The sequence below is a fragment of the Artibeus jamaicensis genome, unplaced genomic scaffold (assembly GCF_021234435.1).
Source record: "Artibeus jamaicensis isolate MK-2021 breed Jamaican fruit bat unplaced genomic scaffold, CSHL_Jam_final scaffold_1964, whole genome shotgun sequence".
NCBI lineage: Eukaryota > Metazoa > Chordata > Mammalia > Chiroptera > Phyllostomidae > Artibeus > Artibeus jamaicensis.
The window spans coordinates 44,553,768-44,577,500 of NW_026522030.1; the positions used below are offsets into that span (position 1 = coordinate 44,553,768).

General features: G+C 43.3%; 1 protein-coding gene across 5 annotated transcripts in view; it reads right to left on the bottom strand.

Annotated features, from left to right (window-relative positions):
- Nucleotides 1-23,733, bottom strand: part of GLDC (glycine decarboxylase) — a 92,226-nt gene that overhangs the window by 27,061 nt on the left and 41,432 nt on the right. For all 5 annotated transcript variants that reach the window (XR_005084150.2, XM_053656147.1, XM_037156749.2 and 2 more), the window contains exons 13-19: nucleotides 23,103-23,187; nucleotides 22,894-22,935; nucleotides 21,810-21,952; nucleotides 8,811-8,886; nucleotides 3,798-3,923; nucleotides 2,203-2,352; nucleotides 659-771 (exon numbers count right to left, since the gene is read on the bottom strand). Coding sequence is in view for 4 of the 5 variants with exons in the window: in XM_053656147.1 (XP_053512122.1) it covers nucleotides 659-771; nucleotides 2,203-2,352; nucleotides 3,798-3,923; nucleotides 8,811-8,886; nucleotides 21,810-21,952; nucleotides 22,894-22,935; nucleotides 23,103-23,187 (735 nt within the window). In the remaining variant the exon portion in view is untranslated. The remainder of the gene's footprint in view (nucleotides 1-658; nucleotides 772-2,202; nucleotides 2,353-3,797; nucleotides 3,924-8,810; nucleotides 8,887-21,809; nucleotides 21,953-22,893; nucleotides 22,936-23,102; nucleotides 23,188-23,733) is intronic.

A 23,733-nucleotide genomic window follows, 5' to 3' on the forward strand; every position in this document is an offset into this window, starting at 1 on the left:
TGACATATTCAAAATGAACATGAAAAACATGTTTTTTATTTGATAGAAAAAACTAAACAAACTTTCTGGCCAACCCAATACAGTGCTATCAAACTGCAGCCACCACGTTACATGTTGGGTCCTCAGACCTTATCCTCTCAGAGCTGAAAGTTTGTACCTTCTCACCAACCTCTCTCAACTCCCCACTGCACCCTGCCCCACAGCTCCTGGCAGCCACTTTTTTAGTATGAGTTCTTTTATTGTTGATGGTAGATAATTCATTTTCAATGTAACCATCAGCTGATTTTAAAGAGAAAGAAAGAAAAAAAAACAAAGGTGCTTGAAAGCCTAGGTCCGAAAAGCACTTCCAGGCACTAACATGCCAGTTCTGATCTATAATACTCCGGTGGAGCTCCCTCTTCATTACCCTGTCTGTGCATGAAATGGGAGCTTATTGTGGCCAATGACACACTGTGGTTAATACAATTTCATTAGGGTCCTCTTTGGACCCTATCGTCCTAAAAGTGTCCCTTTCACCACTCCTCCCCCAGCCCTATAGGCACACTGCTTAGGAAGACGACCTCAACACTTGAAGACCTCACTGGGACTGATAGCGAGTTTGGGCCATTCTCTCATTCTTTCTCCAAAGCCCTGCTGAAACCAGCCGCCCAGAACTCACACTCCGATGGGCCCCATGCCAGGGCCGCCACCTCCGTGGGGAATGCAGAAGGTCTTGTGAAGATTTAGGTGTGAGACATCAGACCCAAAGTCTCCAGGACGGCAGATTCCCACCTACCACAAAGGGAAAGAGCCAAGAGCAAAAGTCAAGAACTTGAAAGGGTGCTGTGGAGAGGCGGCCACGCTGTTTGCTGCCCCCTCCCCCAGCGCAAAGGCAGGCAGAGCTGTTCACAGAGGCATCCTCATACTGGCCGAGTTCTGCAGGCAAAGCCTGGCATTCCATAGGCAGCGTGGCTTGTGGTTTCTGTGGAAACAGCAACTGACCATTTAACCTAATTTAGATTCTAAAATACAGATTTGAATATATAGTCAATTCCTAATTACCCACCCCAAGAGCGAGGAGAGAAAGTGCCCCAGTACAAGAAAGGAGAGTGCTGAAGCAGGCAAATTTCCCCCCACCCGGCAGTTCCACTCCCCCCTGCACAACTGGCTTCGGGCACCTTGATGGAAGGGACTTGAAGAGTTTCCCGAGAGGATGCTGAGCCCAGGGAGAGGAAGGGAGGCTGTCGGTTTTCCTGAGACCATCCTGATGCCAACAACATTCAACAGACATCCCAGCCACTTAGGCATTAGGGCTGATTTTGAACATGGCCAAAGATAAAGAATGTATTTATGTTATTGAAGCAATAAACAATTCCTGGCCTACACTTACACAAGGAATTGGAGAGAAGGGAGAAAAAAAGGCAGAAAGAGTCTGAAATACTAAAGAAAGCAAAAAGTGAAAAATAAATTAAGAGTCTGAAAGAGATAATGACACTCTTCTGCTCTAATGGCTCCTTATAGCATTTCCTCAGAGGCACACATTACACAGACCGCTCCCCTCCCCGCTTCCCCAGTAGTCAGACTCTACTGGGGGTCAGGTCAGGTCAGAACTATTCAGCTGTTTCATACTGATGGAGCTGATGCCAGGTTAATGGCGGATCAACGTTCACCTGTGGCCAGAACTTGGGTCTGAATTCCCTCAGGAAGGCAGCCAGGTGAACTTCTTGCCAGTAGCACCTCCAGAGGGATCATACCCCTGAAGAGCTAAGGGCATTCAGTTCTTTCCTTGTTTCCTTTCAACCTCTTTGCCTCCTCCCCAACATTCCCCACCAACTAATCTAGGATCTATAAACCCAGTGAAATTTGGGTACTTTGTTTGAAATTGGCAATAAAGTCAGCCTCAGCTCTGAATTCAGTGTCATTCTTTAAGGTAACTGTCAAGAAGTGAGAGAAAAGAGCTGTGGCTGATGTGGCTCAGTGGATTAAGTGCTGGCCTGCAAACCAAAGAGTTGCCGGTTCCATTCCCAGTCAGGGCACATGCCTGGGTTGTACACCAGGTCCCCAGTAATGGGGACATGTGAGAGGTTACCACACTTTGATGTTTCCCTCTTTTTCTCCCTCCTTTTCCCTCTCTCTAAAAATAAAGAAGTAAAATCTTTAAAAAGAAAAAAAAGGTTTTTTCACATAACAGTTTTCTCAGAGAGCCCATCCCATATTGCCCACCTGGGCATTCATATTTGCTCCGTCGAGGTAGACCTGGCCCCCATGTTGGTGAATCAGGTCACACACGTCGCTGATGTTCTCTTCAAACACCCCGTTGGTGGATGGGTATGTAATCATGATCGCTGCCAGGTGCTCCTTGTGCTTATCCACCTGTGGGGTAGAAAAGGGCACAAGGACACCAAGGAGGAGACCTTTCTTTCTAGGTCAAACCCTTGCTTTTTATTTTAAAGGATTAAGAGAGATGAAGTCTTGATCTTTTCACTTCCGAAATTATCTCAAAGTATGACAGCAATAAAAGATCCTTGGCCATTACTCCCTTCATTAATCATTCCAAGGAAATAACAAGATCTCTCCAGGCTAGATCTCCATGGTCAAGACCAAAACGACTGTTCAGGTGTTTTAGATATTTTGGGCTCAACTCCCCAAAGTGGTTTGTCTTTCATCTCGGTCATTATTTCAGATCTTTTTGATTCCAGACATGTCTATTCTCACAGTTAATCTCCCCCTGCTTATGTTTCCATTCCATATCCACACTTACTCCCTCTCCCTCCCATCCCGTTGAAATTAGATTTTCGAAAAGGAGTGTTCCCGCTCTGATAAATATATATATATATATGTCCCTCATTTCTCCTTTTGAGAGAAGGCAAGCATATCTAAAAGGCAAGATATAAAAAGTTTGTTTTTCTGGCCAGCAAGTCAGAGTGGATTTGTGTAAAAAATTTTAGAAGAATGTTTAAGGTCATAGCCTACATTGGAGAGACTTTATGATTGCAACTACAGACCCAGAATATTTGTCGGTAAAAACTCTGTGGCATGAAGCAAGAGAGGAGATGGATGTGAGATGAGCAGTGTTGTGTATTTTCAGCTTCCCTTTGAAATCAGTTACTTGAAGTTCCCAGACTCCATGCCTAATAACCCTGACAAAATCACATTGCTATTCAACTGATTTCCTTCTCTCTTCAGATGCAGCCTCCAGTCCACCAGTGGAAAGCAGATACGGTTGCTAGGCAACCTCTTCCTGGAGGTTGGGAAGTTGGGGGTGGGGGTTGGTGTTTCAGGAAGGAGGGTGGAATGCCTCCGGAAATTCATGGCTGGGATGGCCACAGACATTTGCAAAATCTACACTTAGGTTTTATTTCCCAACACAAAGACAGAAAAACTGTGACTGCCAGTGAAGGCGGTCTGATTATTAATGGAGGAAGGGGGGTAGGTTGGGCAGGAGTAGGTAGGTCCTGCAAGGAATACCCTTACTACCACCATGAATAATTCATTCAGTTTCTTACACATGCATAAATTAGAGGATGGAATTTCAATTTAAAGGACCTTCTCCCTGTGGGTGAAGGAAGTGATAAAGTAGACTATGGTCAGCTTTCTCCTAGACTGAAAAATATGACTGTTGCTTTTTATTGTTCTTACAGAAACAGTTAGGTTTTCTGATTTTATGTCATTTTCCCCAGACCCATTCAGAGGAGGAACTGCAGTTTTTTCATTATAATGCAACAGAAGACAATATTGATAAAAACCATCCAGTCCCTGATCCCCACCACCTCTTCCCAACCCAGACCTCTCCCATCTGTTCAATGGAAGATGGGTACCATGGCCTTAAGGTGAGCCGTGTCAATATTCCCGTATTTATCCACCTCCACAGGCTGGATCTTCATGCCTGCCATGTAGGCACTAGCAGGATTGGTCCCATGAGCTGATTTTGGAATGAGGCAAACCTTAGGAATGGAATGAAAGGAAGAAAAGAAGAAATAATCACCAGGCTATTCATAATGACAGAAAGTCCTACAACATGCTCAGAGCATGTCCTTTATTTAAACTGACCACCAGCACCTTGAAATCTGCTGCAGCATCATTGTTACTATAGTGCAAAACAATGTCTGTAAGAAGAGTTTCCATTTGGATCCCCAAATAATGTGCCCTAAGTACTCCCCTCCCTTATCACAGCACACCAGAATAGAGCAGGGCTTATTCTACCCTTGTCTGAGTTATAATGTGCAGAAACCATCTTACAAGAACAAAAGATTGGAAGTTCAACTCTAGGACTCAAATGTGCACATCACAGCATCGGTGCTCTGCTTGGCTCTGCTGGGAACAGGAAGACATGAAAATGGAAGCAGAAAGCCAGGGCCTCCCAGTGTCGATGCACCAATTACATCACCATCTATGGGCTGCTTATTCTGTGCAACAAATTGTTAGACTCTATGAGAATCACCAACTAAGCATAAAATCTAGTCCACTTGTGCCCGGTGCTCTCACGACTTGCTCACTGACAGCGCTGCCATACGTAGAAATCAATGTCTAAAGCCCACAGGTGCTGGAGGGACTTGGAATGAGGGAGACAGGGAGGGGGGTCACTTCAAATTGGAAAGATCAGGAAAAAGTGTCTCAAGAGCTAGAGCTTAAAGATGTATCAAATTCTTATGGAAAGGCGGTGGGGAGCAATGTTAGAATTCCCAGGTTTAAATCATTTTCATTTACGCCCCCAAATCACACAAACACAGGTGAAAACTCCTGCTCTGGTAGATCCGCCCATGCCTCACTACAGGAAAATGCATCAGGGACTTTTTCTAAAAGAGAACAACAACAAAAAAAGCAACAAGCACCCTAAAAAATAATCCTCCTCTTTTGTTTTGTTTTCTTTTATCCCAGCAACAATATTGCAACCCCTTGAAAAGAAATGCATGCACATTGTAAAATGGGCTTATGAAAGGAAAACTTAGTTCACAGCTGTTCCTCAAATGCAGCGGAGTCATCCACTTAGTAAAAATACATGTGTACAAAAAGGGAACTGTAACCAGACGCACACGTGAAATGACTTTGTCACTCTCCTGCTGACAGAAAGTTTGTGCCTCTTTTAAACGGCTACTGGTTTCATGCTGGTTATGCTGTGTTGTCTTCAAATCCTTTTCCTTGTTCAAATGCCTCCCATTTCTATTAAATTCTCTTTAATTTCTCAGGCCCAAAGCTAGAGTCACTTCTCCTTTCTCACAGGGTATTTTTACTCTACCAAAGGATCCGTGGATGAAAGGATCCCTAGGGACAGGACATTTATCAAGGTGAGTGTTAAAAATGAATATAAAATATTTGTTAAATACCTCAGTTAAGAATTCATATGAGGGAAGTGCTGGTGAAATAAAAACATTCAAGCTAAAAATGTCAACCATCCAGTGGTACACTGAATAACAGGCCTCTGAAGATGTCCACACCCTAATCCCCAGAATCCATGAATGTTACCTCATGTGGCAAGAGGGACTTTGTTGGTGTGATTGAGTTAGGGGTCTCGAGAAGAGAGATTAAGGATCTTAAAATGGGATCTGGAAATCTGGATTGTAGGTTTGGCTCCACGTGTATTCACTAGCGTTCTCATCAGAAGGAGGCAGGAGGGACAGGACCACAAAGGAAGTAGGAGATGTGATGCCTGCACAGAGGTCGGGGTGATGGCGGGAGGGGGCCAAGGGGTGCAGGGGCCTCCGGAGGCTGGGAAGGAAAGGCAAAGAAACAGGTTCTCTCCTGGATCCTTCAGAGGAACCAGCCACGCCAATGCCTCCGCTTTAGCCAAGTGAAACCAATTTCAGACTGTGGTCTCCACTGACTGCAAGAAAATAAAAACGTATTATTTTAAGCTACTAATTTTGTAGTAATTTGTTACAGCAGCCACTGAAAGCCAGTGCACATTCTGACACAAGAAGTAATAGAAAGAAAAAAGTCTCAGTAGTTTTGTCAATGACTCTTTTCTATGTTGCTATTAGACATTTCTGATTTCCTATATAGATTTAGGAAACTATTTTATTAACATTAGCTTTTTCACATTTACAACTGTGGTGTTATGAGGGACATGGAAACAACAGGACACAGACCTGATGTTTTAGTTTATCCCAAACCAATCCAGTTTGGTACCTTTATGCCCATTTGAAGATGCAGCATTTTACTAAGTCCCCAGTGTGTCTGGTGTAGACCAGCACAGCTCAACTCACCCTTGAAGGATTCAGGCGGAATGCACCTTGGCAAGAGAAACCAATTTCTCACTGATGGTAATAACTGAACAACCAAAAGCCATTACTTTGCCTCAGGAAATTAGAAAGAGAAAGGTACATACAGGTTTTGGGGAGGTGTGTTTTGGTGTGTGTGTGTGTGTGTGTGTGTGGGAACATTTTTTCTTTGTATAGGAAATTCAGTCTTTAATTAGCAAACCTGACTAGCAAACTGAGTTGTGACAAAGTGTTTAGGACACTGCCAGGCACCTGGTGCTTGTGATATAAGAATGTGTTAAATAAATTTGCATTCTCCCAAATTAAACTGGTAAATCTAGAACTTGGCTGTTGCATTTTAGGAACCCCTGAAGTTTAACCGAAAAGCAAAGTGAAAAAAACTTCCAAAAATAGCTTTAAACAAGAGAAACCTCGGGAGCCTGGGTGTTCCTGCGGCACAGGACTTCCCCACACTTCTTATCTTACTGGGTTCCATTAGTCTACTGCGCTGCAGCAGCTGTCTCGGACATCTCTGGTGCAAGTCAGTCATTTTCCTCTTCTCTAGCTAAAAAAGTTAGCTTTAATTAAAATCTGTCATCTAAAGAGGATGCCAACATTTTCAAAGGTATGGGTTCTGTACACACTCAGTGACTGGGCCACCTTCCCTGCCTAAAATGTGGCACCAGCCCCTCTCTGTCCTTCAGGATGGAAGAGTCCTCACAACGCATCAGCGAAAGCTCTGTGGGGCCAGAAGAAACATCACATGCAAGGAAACAGAGAGAGAAGGGAGGACTGGAAAACACAAAGAAAGGGTAAAGGTGCTGGAAAGAATTTGAGTCACAGAAGGGAGGCCCAATCAGAAGGTCTCTCAGCCTTCCTCTTTGCCCTTTCCAGACTGGCCCCCAGTTTATGGACATTCTCAGATATTTCTGGGTGCCAGACTGGAGAACTGGGAAACAACGAGGGGTGAGAAGCATCACAGAGTGATGGAACCAGGATTTTAGCTCACCCTTTGTCATTAGCTCTTCGCTGGCCTTCTATGAATACCATAAAGCAGACCCCATAAAGTGGGGTCAGGGAGGGGAGCAGCGTGGAGCTGGCCACACAGGATAAACAGACCCTTCCCCAGGAGACCCAGACCTCCCGTGGTTAAAGAGCGTAATCACTGACGAGGAGCTCCATGGGCTGCCTCAGTACAGGGAGGCCAAGGAGGAAAAACAGAAGAGGGAACTTTTAATGTCAGTCGTCTGTTATTATCCTTTCACTGGACAACTGGGGCCTCAACATTTCCTTTCCGATTCTATGACAGTGCTGAGACTCTGTGGTCCAAAAACAATTATGTAGTTCTAAACTAACCCTTCCTTCGAAAGCTGAGGAATTCAAAACCACAAAAAATGCAAGTGAAAAAAAAAACAGTTGGAACGTGAGGGACTGTGTCTCTGGACTGGGGCACACAGCGCCTCGCGTGTAGCCAGTGTTCAGTAACTTATTCAACTAGCGAATGTCTTGGTTTTCAAAGATCTTTGAAAAGCAATTCTGTTCTCCAGCCCCGTCAAATGTCTGGGAAAACACACCTGTGGAATCAGAATGACTAAGCAAGGGAATGAGAGAGAAAATGGTCTTATTTCCTTCCCCTTTTTGAAAGGGAAGTGAAACAGTTTTTAGATTCTCATTGCAAAATCCAGGCAACTAGCCATAAACAATCCCAGTTTTAATAAAACCAGGAATGGACTAAGATTGGGCCACCACCTATTACATCCCGCTCACTTAGGCAGCCAGACCCATCCAAGCACCCCTTTCTCCAACTCTCCTGGGATCGGCAGATGCTTTTGTCCTGCTCTTGACTCCTACCCACTGCTCCTTCTAAGAACCCCACCTCTGAATTCGGTGGAAGTTCTAGCTCAGCATTGGTCATCAGCAGAGTGAAGGTCCCAGAACACAGACCTCCTTCAGCCACCACACGAAGCCTGTACCAGATCAACTGCTACAGGCACTGCTTCTGGACATTGGGGGTCCTGTCGAGCCCATTAGTACCCACTGGAACCTACAAGGGCCTCCAAGGATAGTTTGGACCCTGGAGACTAGACTCTCATACCTAAAGCAAATGATAAAGCACAACCAGGAACTCTGTTCCATGTCTTCTTTTGGTGCTTAGAGCCAACAGTCATTTAATAGAGCATTTACTGACTCAATAAATATTTTTTGAGCTCACATAGACCAGACTGTGCTTAGGCACAGTAGGAGTTACAGAAGAATCGAAGTGCAGTCTCTGCCCTTTGTGCAGCCCTGGGGCCCGGGCTGAGCCAAGGAGAGGAGGCTTGGGATGGCAGCATTCGGCCCCTTACTCCCTTGGCTCCCTCGGGAGAGCAGTTTCGCAGCCAACTGGCTGACTTTTACAGACAGGATTTGACCAAAGGCTTTTATCTCCGCATGTTTCCTCTCAAAATGGTCCAGTGAAACATCTTGGAGGCAAGAATCATAATGGCCAACCCACAGAAATTTGCTTCTTGCTTATATGTTCCTGCAGCTGCTACCAAGAAGGCTTAGAGGGATTGTGCAACAGAACGAAAGGGACCCCGGGAGCCAGGCCCACTGCCGCCCGGTGGTGAGCACACACCACCTGTCCACACTCACCGTTCTGTGTCCCTCGCCTTTCCCTTCTAGGTAGGCCCGGATAGTGGCCAGCCCAGCGTACTCCCCCTGGGCTCCACTGCAAAGACAGGAAGAGAAGGGTCAGGGCTTTGGGCCTTTTTGTTTTCATTTATTCATTCAGTATTCACCGGACACGGGCTGTGTGCTCACCGACATGTGACACAAAGTCACTCCCAGACACCAAGGAAGGCTCTCAGTGGGTCTCTGATAAGCCCACAGGACTTGAACCCCACCGAGTCTGCACACCAAACCTCCCCCACTCCTACTCAGAGGGGGGCCTTTCCACCCTCACTCAGAACCATGAACCTACAAAATCTTCTTTATTATGGAAAATTTCAAAATTATGCAAAAATAGAGAAAAGAATATAAGGAACTGCCATATACCTGTCACCCAGCTTTAACAGCAGTTATTGGATTTTGGTCAATCTTGTTTCCAATTCTATCCCTCACTAACACTCCTCACTCCAGATTAGGTTATTTTCAAGCAAAACTCAATCATATCATCAATTCAGATTTCAATATGCATCTTTCAAAGATAAGCATTATTTTTTTTAATGTAACTACACATTATCACATCTAAAACCACCACCAATGATTTCTTAATATAACCAATCACTTAGTCAATGATCAGATTGCCCCAAAGGAACTACGCACTTTGAACGTGGCACCACTCCTGCCAGTCTCAGGCCGGCTTTCCCGGCCCCAGAGGCACCCAGCTGCCAGCGTCTGTCCATACCCATCAAAACAGTCCTTAGGGCCCCGCTCTCAGAGAGCACTTAACGACTAACATCCCAGTGAGCGATGCTGAGTCAACCATAAACTGTTAACTTAATGTTCTCAGTACGCTCTGCAGGGAGGAAAGGGAAGTGAGTAATAGGGTTTCTCATCCCATTCAAAATATACATATTTCCTCCATGTGCAAAACTACACCAACATTTGACTCTGTGGGAGACCCAGTGGCTTGGCATTCGTCCCTTCCGGTCACCCAGTGATACTGAGATCATACTCTCACTGGACAAGGTGTTAAGAATAAATTAGATAAACTTTCTTTTATTTCTTAACCAAAAGCTAAAATTTTGAGCATTGGAAAGTTTTTTGTAATCTTATTTTTCAATTACAGTTTACATTAGATATTATTTTGTATTAGTTTCAGGTGTACAGCGTGGTAGTGAGACAAGAATATTATTTTGAGAGAAACTAACATGAAACCAGTTGGATCTACAAAGTTTGTGGACTAGTGGAGAGATATTGATGGCTTGGTGTTAGGAGATGGCAGAACTGATCACCAGGCATTCGGCAAGGAGTAAGCACAGGTAAGTGGTGGCCATGTTGTTGCCGCCAGCATTTTATACCACCCTGTCTAATCCATCCTATACCCCCAAGAGGCAGGTACCATCACCCCCACTTTGCACATGAAGAAACTGAGGTCAGAGTCTATACACCGAAATAAGCAACGGTGACAACCGGAGTCCTTGGTGCAAGGCAGCCTGTGTCCTGGAGCCTCATACCCCCGCTTGTGAGCAGTGCGCTCCTCTGAGAGTTGTGGGGCCAACCACGGGCTTCCCTTCACAGAACCCTTGTCTAATGGACAGAATGAGGAGGTTCAGGCACATGTGAAAGAAGGCCTGACTCCAAACAACCAGGGGCACTCAGTTCCTTGTCACCCACACCAAGTGAGCTTTGCTTTGCCTTTCTCTGCTCTCTCCCAAGGAAGAGAGTAAACACTGATGTGTTTTCTAGGCTTCTGACAAACTAGTTTTAGCTCAGTTGATTTTTTTTTTACTTTGAAAACAGGAAAATGAATATGCCACACTTCAGCAAACCCTCACACCATTAGTTACTCAGGCTGTCTGTGCCTCTGTGTTCTCATCTCTAGGACAGAGACAACTGTGCCCATATCGAAGGGCAGGTGCAATGAGCAAGGAGATGACCTATGGGAGAGTGCTTATCACAGTGCCTGGCACAAGGGAAACACACTCATTAAGTCCTAGCAGCTAACATCACTGTCGTCATCATCATCCTCATCTCCATCACTACCTTCTTCATCGTCATCAGGGAAGCAGCAACCCCGACCTCTCTGAAAGGCAGGCACTGTGGAAGTTACCACAGCGTTAGAATGAGCACCTCTACACCCCTCAACCTGATTAGCCTCCCTCTACCCTCTCACCAGCCAAACTCCACCCATTCTTCAACTAGTCCTACTCAAGTCTTATCGCTTCCATAAAGCCTTCCGCCAAAGTCGTCCTTTCCCCCATGGGAAGGGGCATCCACAAACGGATTTTGTGTTTCCTTCTGTGTTTTTCTCATGACTTCTAGTCACCTTCTTTTGCAGGGAGACTAATCAAGGTGTTTAAAGTGGGACTAAAAGAAGAGACTGTACTAGATCTATGTGCCAGTAATCCAAGAGCGTTAATATGCTAAAGACTTGATCAGAAATGCTGTATTTTCTTTTTTCCTGAGACACTCTTAAAATTAGCTATGTTTTGACTCAGAAAGTGTGAAAGATAAGATCTAAATGCCATACAGGGCTTACTACTGGGGTACTGGTAAACTAAGGGGAATTATTAGTGCCACCTGTTGGTGAGAAAGTGTTATGAAAGATAAGTGCTTATTTTCATGACCCAGATTAAGAGACCATCAGAAAACTACTCCATGTGGATTTCTGACATCTCTTAAAAGGAAGCAGTTATGGGCCTGGACCTGCAGAGCCAGCCACAGCAAGGAGGACTCCAGTGCGTGGACAGTCTCAGACCCACAGAAGTGCCAAGTGAGCATAAGACTGAACTATTTAGAAAAGCAAGGTGCTCCAGTCATGAGATTTATGCAGGCTGGTGAAGGAACTGCTGCATGTGATACTGTTTAACACAGAATGAGCGAAAACTACAGACAACTTTTCCCATAACCCAGACTCATTCTACAAAGAATCCAGAGAAATCTGTAGACTAGAAGAAGCTAGAACATGTACAGAGACTCCCAGGGGAAAATAAATTTGAGTTGATGGGATTCGACAGTTTTGTGAAGATTTAAACCTAGACCCTATTAATAGTAACAATATATCATCATAAGTATGGAAATTCAGCCCTTGCTGGTGTGATTCAGTGAACTGAGTGTTGGCCTGCAAACCAAAAGGTTGCTGGATCAATCCTTGGTCAGGGCACATGCCTGGGCTGCAGGCCGGGTTCCCAGTTGGGGGCTTGTGAGAGGCAACCAATCAATGTTTCTGTCGCACATCAATATGTCTCTCCTTTTTCTCCCTCCTTTCTCCTCTCTCTAAAAATAAATAAATAATGTATATATGGATATATTTTTTATTTTTAGGTATATTTTCTAAAGTGTGGAAATTCAGGGCAGCCAGTCAATATGAATTTAGGGAAGAAAAGAAGAGAGAGTGGAGGCTGGGGAGTGCATGGTGGAATCTGAAGATCCCGTAACAGGTCTAGAGTCATAGTTCAGATCTTTTGCCAAGATTAGCACAAGAGTTTAAGGATACAGTAGACTTCAAAAATTGTTGTCATTTTACCTTATCTTTACTAAGAACCTGGGCAAAAAAAGTTTGAGAGTTAGAAATATTGCAGTTTAGTTCTAACGGTTAAATTTTTAGATCTTTAACACAAATTTTTATTGGACCATCACACAAGCTCAAACCCAAGGGACACTTAGAACCTTCTGCTAGGTTTTAGAAATACAACTGCAAAAGATATGTCTATCTCTGATGAAGAAGGAACATGGCGGCTCTTCTAGATGATTTTGCAGAACATGAGTGGCCCGTATTCACAGGTAGAAAGCATAGCACTTCTTAAGAATAAGACTTTAAGTAAATTAAGGTTATAAATCAATCGTGTCCTGTAAAGAAGACTTTTGGGTCAGTTCCTATGTATATTTGTCACTAATGTGTACATAACAGAAGTCAGCCTTGACCTCACAAAATAACCTCTTTATATTCTGCTTAAGGAATGTGGTAGCTGATTTTATAGACACCATTAGAAATTCCTCAGAAGTTGGCTGCATTAGAATATTTGGCAATAGAGTATTATAGCTGCTATTTTTATTGACAAAGTAACAGAAACCATCGACTGCAGAATATGCTATAACTCAGGTTTAAGGTGACTCCCAGCAGTCACCAAGACAGCTGCTGAATTTTATTTTAACTGTACTGAGAAAACAGTGTTTGTGTTCTCAAATAGGATGTTGCATTTGTACTCATCAAAGGGTGTTAAAAATGTGCCCTAGAGAAAATGATCATGTTACAGATCCCAACATTTTTAAACTTTGGTGCCAGGAATTCAAGATTTGTGTAATAAAAAAATTATCAATTATTTAGGTTTACCAGATCTACTCGCTTTAATTTTCTCTAGATATTCCACTGGAAATCATTGCACAGTTTTTAACACACCATTCAAGTGTGCACACTGATGGCCACATTTGGTGTGTGATTTCAGAGAAGTGTTTTAAAGCTGTTTACAGGTCAGTGGGCCAACTTACTTCTAGTAATATTTAAATTTCCCATAAAGTTTCTTTTTTCTTTTTTTAATTTTATTGCCCTGGCTGATGTGGCTTAGTGGATTGAGCATCAGCCTACAAACCAAAAGGTTGCTGCTTCAATTCCCAGTCAGGGCACATGCCTGGGCTGTGGGCCAGGTCCCCAGTGGGGGGCCTCTGAGAGGCAACCACACTTGATGTTTCTTTTTCTCCCTCCCTTTCCCTCTCTCTAAAAATAAGTAAATAAAATCCTTTTTAAAAATCAAAAGCACAACTCATAAAAGGAAAAATTGATAAATTGCACTTCATTCAAATTTAAAATTTGATCTGAAAACTGTACTTGAACAACAATTAAAATAAATTTAAATCAAAAAATTTTTGATCTGCAAAAGACCCTGTTGAAAGGATGAAAAGACAAGCTACAGACTAGGAAAAAGTATCTGTAAATTATATATCCAACAAACTAAAAAACACGACAACGGAATTAGAAAAATGGTGCTGTGATGATCAGATATGTAAATGTGCTTAGAAATACAAAGAACTGATTACATTAGGATGTTAGAGATTTGCTGGGTTTTCACTGTCGCTGTTTTTATGGGTGTGTATGTGGGCACGCAAACCTTTCATTTCCTTACTATTTGAGGGAATTTCCCCTTTTGTGAGAGTCTAAAGGAGGGGCTAAATTTCCTAAGCCCCCCTATCGAAGCAGAAAGGGACCAGACATTCCCAATTGCTACCCATTAACAAGGTGCTGGACACGTGACCCAGTCTCAGCACATAGGCTACGTCAGCCTGGAACCTAATAAATCTGGGGAGAGTAATCCAAGAAATGTACAGTCACTGATTTTCCACAGAGGCAGTAGATGGGTACTCTCCCCCTAGAGTGACTGATCCTGATTTGGCCTCTGCTGCCAGCCTCCCTCGAGTCTTGCTCACTTCAGAAGCCTCATTCTCCAGCTTTTCCATCTGAGAAACACCCAATATCTTCCCTGTTAATTTCCTTTCTGCTTAAGTTAACCCAAGGTATCTTCTGTTGTTTGCAACCAGAAACCTGTATGTGGGGGTATCAAAGCTCTCCTGCAACACAGCACCTTAAAGTCACTCATTCTGAGGCAGGTCTAACAAAGAGATAGTTGCTGTAGGTGTCCTGGAGTTTCTCCTGCCTCTAACATCAAAGCCTTCCTTGATTTACCGTCCCTTGTCAAGCATCTGGGCGCAGAGCGAATCAGTCCTCTGAATATTAGCTTATGGGACATATTGGCCTGATGGAATCCTCAAGAGGACTGAATTTTGAAACTGACCTTTGAGTCCACCACAGGTCATATGAATAGTTTACATCAGAGAGTCAGGTGCCTGGTAATAGCCCTCTTTGCTCTTTTCCTGAGCTCGTGGTTGACGTCACTGATGATCTTTGATATACTTTCCTACTGAGCCCAGGGCAGCTTCAGAATCTTCCCCTACAGAGCAGTCAGGGGCGGGGGTGGGTCAGATACCAGAGATCTCTTCTTTTAGTGAGAGCTTTTTAAAAAAGTGTTTTTATTTATTTTTAAGGGGGGAGGGGGAGAAAAACAGATGTACAAGAAGAGGACCTGGCCTGCAACCCAGGCATGCCCTGACTAGGAATCAAACTGGCGACCTTTTAGTTCGCAGTCCCACACTCAATTCCCCAAGTGTCACACATATCCTTATGTGACAGATGAATCCCCAAATATTCATCTGTCACATAAGGATATGCCACCTAATTCACAGGTGAAACTAATATTTTTATTATAAAAATAATGCACTCAATTGATTTTAAAATTTGCATCAGTGCCAAAGAATATGAACCTTAAGGGGAAAAAAACAAAAGCAACCTCTCCCATTGTTCCTAGTCTCATCCCCAGAAAGAAACACTATTAAATTTCTTATGTTGCCATGGCTGCTGTGGCTCAGTAGATTGAATGCCAGCCTGCAAACCAAAGATTCGCTGGTTCGATTCCCAGTCAGGGCACATGCCTGGGTTGTGGGCCAGGTCCCTAGTAGGGAGCATGCAAGAGGCAACCACAGATTGATGTTTCTCACCCTCTCTTTCTCCCTCCCTTCTCCTCTCCCTAAAAATCAATAAAATCCTTTTAAAATTTTCTTATGGTAAATAATACATTGATGTTGGACATTTTGATGCCAAACTCCCCTCATTGAAACCCTTCTTTACTTTAAAAATACCACCACCAAGTGGTCGGGAACAAAAATGATCCAAGGGAAACATTAGCTAAAAAGTGACATTATGGATAGAAGTAAAATGATCAAAATAGCCCCTGTGTGGAAATGGCCCACATCAGTTTATGGTAACTTCATAAAACCACTCACAAGAAAATTAAATAAAGATTCCATGCCTGATTCTGTGCCCTCCACCCTGTTTTTTTTGTTGTTGTTTTTCTTAGAGAGAGAGAGAAAAGGAGTAGGGGAGAGAGAGAAACATTCATGTACGTACCCAGTGGTTGGCCCTTGCATGTGCCCAGATCAAAAATTGAACCCAAAACCTTGTCACAATGGGACAATGCTCCTCCCAACTGAGCACCCCGCCAGGGCCTGATTCCTGTCTCACAGATCAGATAAACAGGGTGACTGACACTTTACCAGTGCACATACCTTGGAAGGAATAGGATTTTAATCAAATTGTTTCATACCTTAAGAACCCCAAATACTACCTGGGTAGTATAAGCTTAAAATAAACCCCCCTCAACATGTCATTCTGAAATGTTCTTACCAAGCTGTATCTAGTTTGACATAAGCTAAATTCTACATTTAACCATTGTATTCTGGTCAAGAAACATCTGCATAAATCCAGAGGCTTTAACTTTTCTGATACCAGAAAACAACCTTAAAGCTTCTCAAACTGGAGATCCCCAGACAAAAGCATCGGCACCACCTGCAACCTTGTTGAAATGCAAATTCTCAGCTCTCACTCAGTCCTGCTGAATCAGAATTATGGGGATACAGGCAAGTGTAAGGCTCTGCTTGAGAGCCTTACAAACTACAAACATCAAATTACACTTTTAAGAGTTAAGGAAATTGGGGGAGGCAAGACCCTTCTACCACTGCTTTATATTTCCACCAAAATGGCTCTTCATCCTTCACCCTTCTTTCTCTTCTTCCCGGCATTCTGAGTGTCTCTTTGCAAATTCAGTTCCCAGGGAATTGAGTGTGGGATTGCGAACCAAAAGGTCGCCAGTTTGATTTCCAGTCAGGGCATATGCCTGGGTTGCAGGCCAGGTCCCCCTCTTGTACATCTACTTTTCTCCCCCTCTTTTTCCCTCCCCCCTCTCTCTAAAAATAAATAAATAAAACATTTTTTTAAAAAGCTCTCATTAAAAGAAGAGATCTCTGGTATCTGACCCACCCCCGCCCCTGACTGCTCTGTAGGGGAAGATTCTGAAGCTGCCCTGGGCTCAGTAGGAAAGTGTATCAAAGATCATCAGTGACGTCAACCATGAGCTCAGGAAAGGAACAGAGAGGGCTGTTACCAGGCACCTGACTTCTCTGCTGTAAACTATGCATATGACCTGTGGTGGACTCAAAGGTCAGTTTCAAAACTCAGTCCTCTTGGGAGTTCCCTCAGGCCAATACGCTCTCCAACCCAACGGTGCACCTGAGAATCACTGGGGAGCTGTGATGCCTGGGGCTCCACCACAGGAGATTCTGATGTAACTAGCTTAGTTTCGGGGGTGTGGCCAGGGTCTGGTTGGAGCATCAGTACTCTTCAGGGCTCCCCATGTAATTCTGGACTGAGCATCCCGCAACCCCAGTGGTTTCACAGTGTGGTGGCCAGACCAGCACATCGGCATCGTCTGGGATTTGTTAGAAATACAAATTATCGCGCCCCTACCAGACCACTGAATCAGAAACTATGGAGGAGGGCTAGTAATTCAACAAACCTCCCCGCCACCCCAAGCACAACGGTTTGAGGGCCACTGATGATGCCTGTTCACACTTTCGCTGAGGAACCTTCCTGGGAGGAGGTTCCGGGAAAGCAACTGCCAGATCTAGCTACACTCACATAAAAACAACTTCCTCACTCTTACAAGCCAAGTGAGCTAATAATAATTTTAGATTGTCTTTCCTTTTAGATATCCTTGGAAGGTGTTAACTACTGTTTCTGTCTGCCTTAAACATGGCAGTATGTACAACCCTAACCCACCAGTTCCTAGAGTGTGTTTGTGCTGAATGAGTCTGAGTGTGTGGCTTAGAGGTGAGGAACAGCTGAAACCGCCTCAAGGCGCACAACAGGAAACGGAAAGGTAACTAAATGTTTGATTATGTACTCCACCGAGCTGGAAAGGCTGTTCAAAAAGCTGTTCTGGTTTGTAGATTAAGCAAATAAACAGGAAAAATAGGGACAAGCTTCCTGACAATTTTGTTTCAAATCCCTTAAACACCTTTGAGATCTAACTATCCCAGAAAACAGAAAGACCAAGTGAAGACCTGGCTGCAGGAACAAAGGTTTTCCTTTCCTGCCACAATCAGTAGATATAAAATCTTATCATCATCTATATTTATTGGCCATTTATCAATTAAATCTCAATCAAATCAATAACTTCCCCTTTCTTGCTGTATAGGAGAGAAACCTACATCACCACTTAAGGAGGAAGCCACATAACAGCTTTTTTTACAGGCCTCTCCTGTTCCCATTTCTAATCTTTCCTCTGAAAAGCTGAATTCCCTCCAGGAAAAAAATCCACTGAACAGAAAGGCCCCGCAGCGGTCTTTATCTAGGCAGCAACTGTTACAGACAGAGAACCACACTAGATCAGAAGACAGTATATGGAAGGGCCCAGAAACAGAGGCATGAAGGTCACCTGCAGAAACACGCAGGTTCATGCCTGAAAATTGCTTTTCTCCTACTGAAGCATTTTGGAACCAGAGAGCTATATGTTGAATCCACATGATCTTAAATATTACTTTATTCTACAGAACTTGAGCTGAGCATGACTCCTTTGTCCTCACTTTACTTATGAGTACTGGTTGCTGCCTAGGAAGGCTGAAGGGTATGCCTTCAAACACAGGGCAAGCCTCAAGGCCATTACCATCATGGCATCAGCTGATGGAGAAGCCCTTGGGGAGAGACCCAGCATGGAAATCAGCCTGCAAAGCATCTTATCATACATTTGTTTTGTGATATGAATGTTCTCCATGACAAAATTAATTAACTTTTTGTTGTAAAAATAACACATATCACAATTTAAAATTGTTTTGGCAATCTGAAAAAGTATAAGGACAAAAAGTAAAGTCACTTGCCACCTAGAGATAAATGTTTCAGAAATCCTTCCATATACCCCCTTCCATCAATGCCTCTGCATAGATGTGTAAAACAGTATGGCAGTTCCTCAAAAAAATTAAAGAGAATTATCATATATCCAACAATTTCACATCTGGGTATATACCCAAAATAATTGAAAGCAGAGTCTCAAACAGGTGTTTGTACACTGGTGTTCACAACAGCATTATCCTCGACAGCCAAAAGGTTAAAAAGTCCATTGATGAGTGGACAAAATGTGGCATACACATACAATGAAACCTTATTCAGCCTTAACAATGATAGAAAAAAATACTGACACAGGCCACAATGTAGATGAACCCTGAAGACATTATGCTAAGTGAAATAAGCCAGAAACAAAAGGATAAATATTGCATGATTTCACTTAGATGACGTACCTAGAAAAGTCAAATTAATAGATGCAGGAAATAGAATTGTCGGTGCTGGGAGCTGGGGAAAGGGGGAAGTGAGGAGTTACTGTTCAATGGGCGCAGAGCTTCAATTAAAGAAGATAAAGCTCTGGAGAAGGCTGGTGGTGGTGGGTGCACAACACAGTGGGTGTCTTAATGCCACTGAATTGTGCACTTAAAAATGGGTAAAGTGGTCAATTTTATGGTATGCATATTTTATAACAATAAAAAATATTCCTAAAAATTACCCCATAACTATCTTTTCATTTTCCCAAAATAACAAAAAGGAAAGGAAATATTTTTAGATTCAAAATCTTTTTGGTGACTCCACTTGTGGAGAGAACATTAGCAAAACTAAAAACCAAGACAGACCTGTAACAGATCATTCACATATAGCATATGTAGTGCATTCCTTCCTCTTTCCCCCAAATGATGACATCAATCCACCCTGCTCACTGGAAGCCGGGCCCCCCTTTTTTTTTCAACAAAGAACAAGGCAGCATGTCCCCAGTTATCACAGCACCCACTGCTCAGGACCAGAAATATCCCTCATCCAAGCCCCAACAGCCCCGTCACTCTCTTGGAAATGCGTGCTCTATCTGGGAATCTCTGGAGCTGGAGAAGGCATCACTGCCAGCAACTACACACTGATAAACATTTCTTTCCCTCCTGCAAGACTGACATGTGTTACTGACTCTGGCTGCCAATCCTATGAGTAAGGAGAGTAGGACAGAGAAAGAACATAAGGAATACATACAAAGGAAAACAAGAAAACTTCTGGACAGTGGTTCTCAACTTTGTCTGCAAGTCGGAATCACCTGGGGAGCTTTAAAGAAATACTCACTGTCTTTCCCCACTGAGATGATGACTGCATCTGGGATTGTGATCTGGATATCTGAACTTCTATAAACTCACCATGTGAGTCTAATTTCTAGGCAAGGTTGGAAAACAATCGCTTTAAGGGAAGGCAAGCTTCCTCATCCTTAGGTCAACCTTCTGGGGACTCTGGCCGGGACCTCAGACCTCAATTTACTGCAACAGGAATGACTTAAAAGTTGGTCTTAAAAAATTACTCTCCAATATGACACTGAAGATGTGCTCATATTCCATCACTAGAGGGCAAAGTTTCTTCATTGTCAACATTTAATAAAGCATCATTGCCTGAGGTTAACAATTCAATCAGGTTCCCATCATATTTAAAAAAAAAAAAAAAAAAGCTGAATGACGACACTTTGATGAACGTATACTGAAGTCTTGAAGTCTAAGTTTCATGAATGTCAGTTCCTTCCTATTTATGCAATGAGGTTGGAGAGGCTATTATTACAAGAGCTCCATGTCCTTTCCCTTGCCACATACCCTCTTTCTCAGTGGCTGATGTTTTATAGGGTATATTCTTTTTACAAAGTACATGGCTTTGTTACAAAACAGTAGGTAGAGCTTGATCATATCTGATTAAGACCTGATTACTATGTTTCAGAAAGTGAGACAATAAATGTCTGTTTTTAAATCATTTGATTTTTGTACCATAAAGTTGGAATTCTGCATTTCTAACAAGCTCCTAGGTGATGCCAATGCTGAGGTGGAGAATTAATTACACTTGGAGTAGTGGGAGGTAGAGAACCTAGGGGTAGATACCAACTCCTCTTCTGAAAATATCCTAGGATGTTAACTCACACACTGATAACATACCTGTCTGTCTGTCTATTTATCTATGTATTCCCATGAAGACAGAGTGATCCCAAACACAAAGGATTCCAAATTGGCTGTATATCAGAATCACTTTGTTGCTCCTTAAAAAGAAAGATTTGCCCTGGCTGCTGTGGCTCAGTAGATTGAGTGCTGGCCTGTGAATCAGGGAGTCAGCAGTTCGATGCCCAGTCAGGTCACTTGCCTGGGTTGGGGGCCAAGTCCCCGATGGGGGGAGTGCAAGAGGTAAGCACACATGGATGTTTATCTCCCTCTTTTTTCCCTCCGTTCTCCTCTCTCTTGGAGAGAGAGAGAGAGAGAGAGAGAGAGAGAGAAGATAGATAGATAAAGATCTTTACTCTCAAGCTCTGAACATTGTAATTAGTAGCTTAGCAGTGGGGCCCAGGAATTTGTATTTTTGACAAGTACCCAGGAGATGTTGCTAGAGCCCTCTGTGTTTGAAAACCACTGTTCTTCAAAGTTTTTAACTTTGCAGACAAAAAGACCAAGGCCAGAAGAGGGGAAAGGAACTTTCAAAGTGAGTGGCAGAACAAGCCAGGACCCAGGTTCTCCTGGCCCCACCAGAGTGAGACATTGCTGCTTCATAGGAGTGGACATGTGTGCTTGATCTACGTCACTGATAGGTGTAGTAACTAGTTCCCAAAGATGTCCCACAAGGAACCACGACTCTCAACATTCACACCCAGGTGTTGTTGCTTTCACAGACAGAATGTTCTGGAAGTAAGGCTGAGTAACTGCAGAGGCTGAGCCTCGAGGTTTGCAGCTCCCACATCCTGCCGTGGTAGAGCACTCTGCTTTGAAACCTGACATCATTCTGTGAGGGAGGTCAAGCAACCACATGGGGAGGTCCACACAGGGAAGAACCAAGACCCAGGTCAACGTCCTCAACTAACTCCTCCCGGCCAACAGCTCGTCCCTAACTTCTCAGCAATGTGAATGAGGCCACTTTCGACCTTCAGTCATCTTCCCCAGCGAGTGCAACTGTCTACTCAGCTCTCAGAACGATATGAAATTGTTATTTCAAACCTCTAAGTTTTAAGATGGGTGTTACACCACAAGCAATAACTAACAGGACAGAAAAAAGCCCTTTACCTGTTAGGCTGTAAACAGATTCGGTCATAGCCCGTGAGCTCACACAAATCCTTCTCAAGCTCTCGGAAAAGCTGCTGGTACCCTTGAGCTTGGTCCAAAGGCACAAAGGGGTGGATGTTGGCAAATTCACTCCATGTAATTGGCTGAGGAACAAGAAAAGAGGAAACATATGCACACATACATATTGTAACAGCAGTAACAATGTTAATTTTGATGAGGAGGAGGAGGATAAACACAGCATCTAATACAGAATGCATATTACATGCCAGACACTATTCTCAGCACTTAAAATGTGTTCCTCTCATTTAACTCCCACCAGCTTACAGGGTAAGTTCTACTACTGTCTTCCTCTTACAAGTGAGTCGCAGAGCCCCAGAAAGGGAACTTGTGCAAAATATAACCTTTTCCTATCTTTTTAAAGACAATAAAGATTGGAAATAGCTTTAGAACCATGAAACCCAATGAATTGTTTCAAGTATAGTTTATTCGAATGCTTAATGGCAGATATATGATCATCTCTTCATGAAGCAGAACAGAACAACAGTAAAGCAAGTGGAGGAAATCTTCCTGTCACAAATAAAATAATTTCTTTTGCCTGACATGATTTGTCACATCAGAACAATCCTGTGAAATAAAAGGAGCAATGAAACTTTGCTAACTGGATCCTAACCTGGAAGAGATGCTTACCAGCCACAGCAGCAGGTTACACAAGCCTTCTGATGACACAATAAACCAAAACCTCAAATCTCTACCCTTTCTAGAAAGAAGGCCTAAGCTGCTTCTGAGCTTAACTACAAATTGATAAAAATGGAAGCTTTCAATGTATCAAGCTTAACAAAAGAGGGTGGGGAGGGTAGGGATTTTTATATATATAAGTACATATAGTTAATTATTTTAATATTTAAAAATAATTTGACTCATGAATTGAAGTGATCAGGTAGCAGTAAAATTAGGGTTTCTGCCAAGATTGTTGAACAGCCAGGTACAGGATTATTAAAGCAGTTATTGAATCACAGTCCCAGTAGCAGTTTTCTCTAGTTGTGTGCAAGAACAAGTTCCTTTTTAACAGACGTGACATACTCACTGCAAGTTCAGATGAACTGTTGAGCTTCATGGTACAGGACCCCTTTAAGAAGCACAGACAAAATACCACATTAGTGATTTCCCGTGGTCCGCATGATCAGCCTTTCAACCTCCCCACATGGCCACCCATCCCTCTGGTAGCGTGTTAGATGCACCCCAAAAAGGTGGGATCAGGGTGGGGTTGGAAAAAGGGGTAAAAGTGGTAATTACCAGTGGAATCATACTGTGAACAAGGGAAATGTCTTTGTTTTCCAGTTTCTTCATATATCGAACAATATTTGTTTCTGAATGATAGCTATGAACACAAAACACATGACTTAGGCTGACACGGTTAGATCAGAATCCTCCTGAGCAATTAGACATACTGAAATTGACCTTTATTTTATTTTTTAAAATATTTTATTTATTTATTTTTAGAGAGAGAGGAAGGGAAGGGGAAAGAGTGGGAGACAAACATCAATGTGTAGTTGCCTCTCATGTGTCCCCTACTGGGGAACTGGCCTGCAACCCAGGCATGTGCCCTAACTGGGAATCAAACCAGCAACCCTTTGCTTCACAAGCCAGTGCTCAATCCACTGAGCTACACCAGCCAGGGCTGAAATTGACCTTTAACATACAGATCAAACTGGGCCAACCTGGCAACAGAGCATCAGAGGGAAGGCTCTGGAACCCCCATGACCCTCAGCTGATGCCCGGGACAAGAAGCTGCCTGTGAGCATGAGGGGAAGGTTGGGAAGAAAAAAAAAGTCAGCTTCCTGGGTATGCTCTTCAGACTGGTAACTGTGCATCTAAACTCCTTTCTTCCTGACGAGTAGAATTAGGGGTTCCCTTGCCAAGGGGG